Here is a 9,187-nt window from a genome sequence, read left to right as displayed (position 1 = left end):
ATATATATATATATATATATATATATATATATATATATATTATATACTATGACTGTATATAAATACTAGTATATAGCTATACAAATATTTACCGTATATGAATCATATATTTAAATCGTATATATATGAGTATAAGTATCGTGTATATATCTATATATATGCATATTTGGTACTATATGTGTGTTAGGGATATGTGAAAATACTATATATGTATAAATAGGTATGACCCTATATGTGTATGGATATATGAAAGTATATATATATATATATATACGAAGGTAGGTTTATACTATTTAAAGTGTGTTATGTGAGAAAGTAAAGAATGAGATAAAATGAGATTATGGTGTGAGGTTGGAGACTATTCCTTTTAACATTCACAATGGATTCACAAACATTGGGCCCTGAAGTGATTGGTGTTAACCACGTTGAGTAACCTTGTAGAAACAGATCCAGGGTTACTAGAGCTAGTGACTAACCTGCGGGCTTGGAATCCCGACAAGGGGTGTGCACACTAAAGGTCCTAGATCTGCTTCCCCTAGTTGGAATAACTAGGTTGTGGTGAGGTGGTGGAAACGAGAAGGAAATTGTGGTGTTAATCGGAATATCTTTAACGTTATTATGGTAAAAGCTGGTTATTTCTATTTAAATGTTTATATGATTATGAGTACGAGTGTGAGTATGGGTATGATTATAAGTATGATATTGTGTATACAGGTGGAAATTATGATTATTGGCACAATAATGAGGAAATGAATATCTCTTATATGAGAAATCTTGTTGAAAATGTGTTATCATGTGAAATGAACTGTTTTTCGAAAACAAAGAATAAAACTATTTTCCAAAACCATGATTTTACACGGTGGAGTAGGGATTACTTAACACTATGTGCTAATTCTGTTTTCCAAATGAATTTCAGGTATGGAATAGATCTTGATATCCGAGAGCGATAGAAGAGAAAATGGATCTACTCTTGATGATAGAAATCACTATGGTTTTTGAGTTGTATATTACTGGGATGTAAGGCAGTAATAGTATGTATTAATAAGGATAGTAGATGTAAAGACTACCTTAGCATCTAAGTTGTAACAAACTTAGGTGTGGAGTAGCACTTCTGGATTTTATGCGCTTCCGTTTTGGGAAATTAGTAATTATGATTAATTATGCCTTTTTGTATGATGGAAAATCTGGGGGTGTTACAGGGGGTATCAGAGCTCTAGGTTGAGACCGAGGCATGAACTTTAGGGTGGAACTCTAAGAAATAAGTATTGGATCTTAAGAAGGTAGAGATGAAATTCTAGGAATGAAATTTTTTAGGAATCGTGGTGAGGGTGTGATATTATTTTACTTGGTTAAGATTATGTTTAATCCTTAGAACTGTCACTATTGCACCCGATTTGGTGTGCACCTGTGTAAGTTAGATAGTGATTTGTGCTTGTCTTAACCTCGTATTGGTTCTGCAGTAGTTTATAATGGCTCCGTCTGGAAGGAGAGCCGAACCTCGTGGAACTCCTACCGAGGAACTGCTAGCGCAGAATTTGCAGCAATTGACCCAATTGACTCAAACTTTGGGAAATGCGCTTCTCAATAATCAACGGGGAGGGCCAGATGTGGCTAAGATCATAGCTGGGCATCGTCCGCCATTCTTCACTGGTAAGGAAGATCCACTAGTGTTAGAAGATTGGATAAGGACTTTCGACAAAATGTTTGAGGCTGTAGAATGTCCTGAAGAAAGGAGGGTGGAGATAGCTACATTCTATTTCCAGCAAGAAGCTGACAACTGGTGGAGTATGATGGGACCCATGTATCAACAACAAGGAGAATTTCAATGGACTGACCTTAAAGCTCGAATGCGGGATCATTTTTATCCCGAGCATGTTAAGTCCGCTAAGTACGAGGAATTTCTACATCTACGTCAAGGGACGACATCTGTTCAGGACTACTATGCTAAGTATCTTGAGCTGGCACGATTTGCCCCTGCCTTAGCCCCGGATGAGCCAAGCAAGGCTAGGAAGTTTGTAAATGGATTAAATTTTGAGACTCAAAAAGCCGTTTGTGTGTTTGAGTGTCAGACTCTTGGAGAGGCTTATAACCGGGCTGCCAAACATTATCGAGTCCAGCAGATGCAGAAGGAGGTTCGTGAGAAGGGTAAGAGGAAATTTGAAGGTAGTAGCAGAGGGGGAGAGAAGAACTCTAAGATGAGTCAAGGAGAGGCTATTCGGGATTACCAAAGAACAGGGATGACTAGTAGAGGATGGATGAAGGAGAGGCATTTCTACTGTAAAAGATGTGGGAAGGATCATCCCGGTGTCGATTGTATAGGGATGCCGGTAGAGTGCTTCAATTGTGGGAAGAAGGGCCATCGCTCATTTGAATGTCAAACTAGCAGGAGGGAAGGGTCATTCCGTCCTAGCCAGAGTCAAGAAAAGACCCAACAATTTGGAATACAAGTGAAGACTAAGAATGGAGTGAACGTGGCAAACAGTAACACTGAGAGCACAAGCAAGGCACCAACTAGCAGGAGTGGACCCCAGCAAGGGAGGATCTTTGTGATGAGTAAAGCTCAGGCGGATGTGAGCGATGTGGTGGCAGGTACTTTTCTGCTTCGTGATATACCTGCTTATGTATTATTTGACTCTGGAGCATCTCATTCTTTTATATCCTCAAGGTTTGTAGAGAAATTAAAGTTAGTACCTAGTTCCCAAGTACAATTTAAAGTGAACCTTGCATCGGGGAAGGTGGTGACCTGTAGTAATGTTTTTGAGAATATACCTATAAATATAGAAGGGGAAAGTTTCCCTTGTACCTTAATACAGTTTGGGTTAGACGACTTTGATATAATATTAGGGATGGATTGGTTAGGAAAATATAGGGCTAAGATCTTTTGTAGTCAACAAAAAGTGGTACTGAGGAACCCAAAAGGAAAACGTGTGTCCTATAAGGGAGTTGCAAGTCGGCCCGAGGTGAGATTGGTATCTTTGGCCAAGATGAGAAAGTATGTGGAAAAAAGGTGTGAAGTATTCTTATGCATGGTGGAAGATTTGAATGTGGATAAGAAGGGAATTGAGCAAATCCCTGTCGTAAGGGAGTTTCCTGACATATTCCTCGAAGAGATTCCAGGCTTCCCTCCACAACGGGAAGTAGAGTTCACCATTGATCTAGTACCGGGCACTACTCCTATTTCAAAGACCCCATACCGAATGGCCCCAATAGAATTACAAGAATTGAAGGAGCAGCTTCAAGACTTGTTAGATAAGGGATACATTCGTCCGAGTGTATCGCCATGGGGAGCTCCAGTATTGTTCGTGAAAAAGAAGGACGGGGGGTTGCGACTCTGCATTGACTACCGTGAGTTGAACCGGGTGACTGTCAAGAATAAGTACCCACTCCCTCGGATTGATGATCTGTTAGATCAATTAAAGGAGGCTGGTACTTTCTCAAAGATAGATTTGAGGTCGGGATATCATCAAGTGAGAGTGGCTGAGAAAGATATATCTAAGACAGCCTTTCGGACAAGGTACGGCCACTATGAATTTACGGTGATGCCGTTTGGGTTAACAAACGCACCAGCAGTATTCATGGATCTCATGAATAGGGTGTTTAGACCTTACTTGGATGAGTTTGTCATTGTATTCATCGATGACATTTTAGTCTACTCCCAGAATCCGAAAGAACATGAGGATCATCTTCGGATCGTGTTGCAAACACTAAGGGAAAATCAATTATATGCCAAGTTGTCTAAGTGCGATTTTTGGAAGGATAGTGTGGCATTTCTAGGCCATATCGTGACTAAGGAAGGAATCTCGGTGGATCCAGCCAAAATTCAAGCTGTGATGAATTGGCCTACTCCTACGACAGTTACTGAGGTCCGAAGTTTTCTGGGATTAGCAGGGTATTATCGAAGGTTTGTGCCAAATTTTTCTCGAATAGCCCAACCTATCACAAATCTCATGAGGAAGACTATTGTATTCCGTTGGGAAGAAAGTTGTGAGAAAGCTTTCCAGGAGTTAAAGGAAAAGTTAACCACTGCTCCTGTATTGATTCTACCATCAGGAACTGAGGGATTTGAAATATATAGTGATGCATCAAAGAAAGGTCTTGGGTGTGTACTAATGCAAAATGGGAGAGTGGTGGCATACGCATCAAGACAACTAAAGAAACATGAGGTGAATTATCCCACCCATGACTTGGAATTAGCGGCAGTTGTGTTTGCTTTAAAGATTTGGAGGCATTATCTTTATGGAGTGCAGTGTAAGATCTTCACGGACCATAAGAGCTTAAAGTATATCTTTACTCAAAAAGAATTAAACATGAGGAAGAGGAGGTGGTTGGAATTCATTAAGGACTATGACTTGGTAATCCAGTATCATGAAGGAAAGGCAAATGTAGTAGCAGATGCTTTGAGTAGGAAGACGAGTCATACTCTTAATACTATTTGGGTACTACCAGATGACTTATGCAAGGAATTTCAAAGACTAAATTTGGAGGTAAGAGAGCAAGGTGGGACCAAAGCTGAAATTGAGTTATACCACATGAGAATTATTCCCAACATGTTTGAAGAAATAAAGAAAGAACAACTTAAGGATCAAGAGTTGAACAAAGTAAAGACTGAATTGGTTGATGGAAAGAAAGGACTATTTGTACTATACAATGACGGAAGCCTGCGCTATAATGGTCGATGGTGTATTCCAAAGGCATGTACAGAGATCAAGCAGCAAATTTTAGAAGAAGGACACAATACCCCTTATTCAGTACATCCTGGGGAAGTCAAGTTGTATAAAGATATCAAGAAACATTTTTGGTGGCCTAACATGAAGAAGGAAGTGGCAGAATTCGTGAGTAAATGTTTAAACTGCCAAAAGGTCAAAGCTGAAAGATGTAAACCTAAGGGATTGGTGCAACCATTGGAGACACCCGGTGGCAAATGGGATTCTATTTCTATGGACTTCGTGGGGGGATTACCCTTGACAAGGTCAGGGAAAGATAAAATATGGGTAGTAGTGGACAGGCTTACCAAAACAGCAAGGTTTATCGCCATGAAAGACACTTGGACCATGACTCAATTGGCAAAAGCTTATGTAAACCAAGTTGTTAAGTACCATGGAGTACCTAAGGATATAGTTTCTGACAGAGATTCCCGATTCCTATCTCAATTCTGGCAAGCGTTACAAACAGCGATGGGTACAACGTTGAAACTTAGTACTGCTTTTCATCCTATGACTGATGGGCAAACTGAGAGGACTATACAAACTCTGGAAGATATGTTAAGGGCTTGTGCATTGGATTTTCAAGGATCATGGGATGAACATTTGGATCTAATTGAGTTTTCTTACAATAATAGTTATCATGCAAGTATCCAAATGTCACCGTATGAAGCTTTATATGGACAGAAGTGTAGAAGCCCTCTATGTTGGGAAGATCTAGTCAACCCTGTGATACTAGGACCTGAATATCTTCAAGATATGACAGAAAAGGTCAAGTTGATCCAAGAAAGGATGAAAGCTGCACAGGACCGACAAAAGTCTTATGCTGATTTAAGAAGGCAATCGGTTGAATTTCAAGAAGGTGATAAGGTATTGCTGAAAATATCTCCTACAAAAGGAATAATGAGATTCGGGAAGAAAGGAAAGTTGAGTCCGAGATATATTGGACCGTATGAAGTCCTTGAAAGAATTGGGATATTAGCTTACCGATTGGCGCTACCTGCTGTGCTAGATCGAGTTCATAACGTATTTCATGTGTCTCAATTAAGGAAGTACGTACATGATGCATCGCATGTACTTCAACCTGAGGTAAATAAGATCTTTGGATTAAACTATAAAGGTTGTCAAAGTTATGTTATAATGAGTATATTATAATTCTTATAGGTTGTGACTTTGGATGAGAACTTATCATATGAAGAGAAACCGGTAAAAATCTTGGATACTAAGACCCGAGATACCCGCAGAAATCCATAAAGATGGTAAAAGTGTTATGGTCAAACCATTTGGTGGAAGAAGCCACATGGGAGTTGGAAGAAGAAATGAGAAGACGATATCCAACTTTATTTGAGCAAGGTAAAATACAACCTAGGTGTGCTCGTTATTAGAACGGGAGTTTAGTATTTGGGAAATAGTCATCATCCCTCTTTCCTTTTATCAAATCCAACCCCTTTCCTTGCCAGCTAAACTTTTGTTTCCGAAATAACGATAACCTTAGTTTCGAGGGCGAAACTCTTTTTAAGGGGGGTAGAGTGTAATACCCCGAAATTTAGCCGTTTTTTTTTTTTTGATCGTAGCATCGCTAGTTTCGCGGTGTACCGAACCTAGCCCAATTTTGAGTTTTAGTCTGGAATAAATTTTTGGTTTCAAAATTATTCTATTTAAATTATTTTCCACCGAAACTTTATCTGTTTGGACCACAACTGATAAGTTGGAAGATTTTTATTTTTTGTGACAAGTGTCACTTCCTTTACCACATGTTTCATTATCTTATAAGAAATAATATATAAGCTTTGTTTTTTTTCCATTTTTCCCCTCTTTCGAAATATTGGAGAGGAAGAGAGAGAGGAAAAATATTTGATCTTCTCCTTGAGTTCAAGAGCTTCCATAGCCAATTCCTTCATCAAGATCACAAATTCGGTAAATTCCATTTTAATCGGTTCAAAAGCTTTGTTTTCCTTCCTAGATCTTGAATCCAAGTATTTTTCTTAAATATGGGGTTATGATGTTATACACTTCCTAGAATTTTTAGGAAAATTTTAGGTAGGAAATCCTATTTTTGCTATTTATTCTAGTATAGTTAGTGTTCTCAAGGATCTAATATTATGTATGTTGTGGATAATTTATGGATTGTGTAGAAGAACCAAAGGAAGTGGAAGAGTGAACATCTAAAGGAAATTAGTGAGATTTCAAGAAGAAAGGTAATCTTTATGTCCACCAAAACCTTTTTCCACCATGATATTCATGAATTCTTGATAAAGTATGGATATAAAGATTTTAGTAGATGAAATTTGGTGTGATTGTGGTATAGCATGAGTATATGTGTAGATATGGGTATGATTATGTTGTGGTGAATATATGAAGAAGACTTGTATATATGTAAATCTATATATATACATATATACGTGTATTTTATTATTATTATTATTATATATTATTATTATTATTATTATTGTATATATATATATATATATTATATATATTGTATATAAATACTAGTACTATACAAATATTTACCGTATATGAATATATATGTATATATATGAGTATAAGTATCGTGTATAGTATATACTATATGTAATATGTGAAAATACTATATATGTATAATAGGTATATATGTGTATGGATATATGAAGGTATATATATATATATATATAGGTTTATACTATTTAAAGTGTGTTATGTGAGAAAGTAAAGAATGAGATAAAATGAAATTATGGTGTGAGGTTGGAGACTATTCCTTTTAACATTCACAATGGATTCACAAACATTGGGCCCTGAAGTGATTGGTGTTAACCACGTTGAGTAACCTTGTAGAAACAGATCCAGGGTTACTAGAGCTAGTGACTAACCTGCGGGCTTGGAATCCCGACAAGGGGTGTGCACACTAAAGGTCCTAGATCTGCTTCCCCTAGTTGGAATAACTAGGTTGTGGTGAGGTGGTGGAAACGAGAAGGAAATTGTGGTGTTAATCGGAATATCTTTAACGTTATTATGGTAAAAGCTGGTTATTTCTATTTAAATGTTTATATGATTATGAGTACGAGTGTGAGTATGGGTATGATTATAAGTATGATATTGTGTATACAGGTGGAAATTATGATTATTGGCACAATAATGAGGAAATGAATATCTCTTATATGAGAAATCTTGTTGAAAATGTGTTATCATGTGAAATGAACTGTTTTTCGAAAACAAAGAATAAAACTATTTTCCAAAACCATGATTTTACACGGTGGAGTAGGGATTACTTAGCACTATGTGCTAATTCTGTTTTCCAAATGAATTTCAGGTATGGAATAGATCTTGATATCCGAGAGCGATAGAAGAGAAAATGGATCTACTCTTGATGATAGAAATCACTATGGTTTTTGAGTTGTATATTACTGGGATGTAAGGCAGTAATAGTATGTATTAATAAGGATAGTAGATGTAAAGACTACCTTAGCATCTAAGTTGTAACAAACTTAGGTGTGGAGTAGCACTTCTGGATTTTATGCGCTTCCGTTTTGGGAAATTAGTAATTATGATTAATTATGCCTTTTTGTATGATGGAAAATCTGGGGGTGTTACAAAATATATAATATTATTTTGTATTATAACTTTGATATTTAATTACAAGGTAGTGTAAAAAGAATACAATAGACAATGTAGTGTAATATAAGAGTTAATTCTAGCAATGGTCCTCTGACTATGTTGATTTCCAAAATTAGTCTCTGACTTTTAATTTGGACAATTTAGGTCCCTTGACTTTCAAATTCTTTCCAATGTTGGTCCTTTCGTCAAATTTTGGTTAAATTGAGGTCAAATGAAGGGTAAAATTGTCCATTCACTTGTATACTCGTATTTTTCTGTCTTATACACTATATATATGAATATAATATCAGTCGAAGAGACATCGAATGAGATTATATGGCTTCGATTGAGACTTCGACTAAGATTATATTTATATATACAACGTATAGGATAGGAGAAATACGAGTAATAATACATTAAACATGTGAACGGACAATTTTACCCCTTCATTTGACATCAATTTAACCAAAATTTGACGAAAGGACCAATTGGAAAGAATTTGAAAGTCAAGGGGCCTAAATTTGTCCAAATTAAAAGTCAGGGACTAATTTTGGAAAATCAACATAGTCGGAGGACCATGGTTGGAATTAACTCTTAATATAATTTATTAATGAATTTAAAGTTAAGGAATCTTTGCATTGTAATAAGTAAAGACAATATAACTAATGAAATTATATTTCTTTTTAATTTTTTTTTGATAATGAATGATTTTTTTTGAATAAAGGCATTGTAGACATTTAATTATAAATTAAAAAAATGCATACATATTATTTTTTTGTTGTAGCTACTAATTTATTTAATTTAATAAGACTAATAAGTGTGATACTTACTTTTTATCCACATACCACAATAATGAAGTCATTGATTTTTTTTTTTTTTTAAATTTGATTCGTTGTTGAGACAAATTGTTTTGG

At 36.2% G+C, this 9,187-nt stretch overlaps 1 protein-coding gene across 1 annotated transcript; it reads left to right on the top strand.

Moving 5' to 3' along the window:
- Positions 1-1,469: 1,469 nt before the first annotated feature.
- LOC116003930 lies at positions 1,470-5,954 on the top strand. The gene is made up of 5 exons (XM_031243869.1): positions 1,470-3,244; positions 3,473-4,371; positions 5,170-5,267; positions 5,388-5,789; positions 5,865-5,954. Exons 1-5 carry the CDS (start codon positions 1,470-1,472, stop codon positions 5,952-5,954), a joined length of 3,264 nt encoding a protein of 1,087 aa, XP_031099729.1.
- The last annotated feature ends 3,233 nt before the right edge of the window (positions 5,955-9,187 follow it).

Source organism: Ipomoea triloba, chromosome 14 (genome assembly GCF_003576645.1).
Source record: "Ipomoea triloba cultivar NCNSP0323 chromosome 14, ASM357664v1".
Taxonomy (NCBI): Eukaryota; Viridiplantae; Streptophyta; class Magnoliopsida; order Solanales; family Convolvulaceae; genus Ipomoea; species Ipomoea triloba.
Note: the sequence above shows the minus strand (reverse complement) of the source record. Positions and strands in the feature narration are given on the sequence as shown.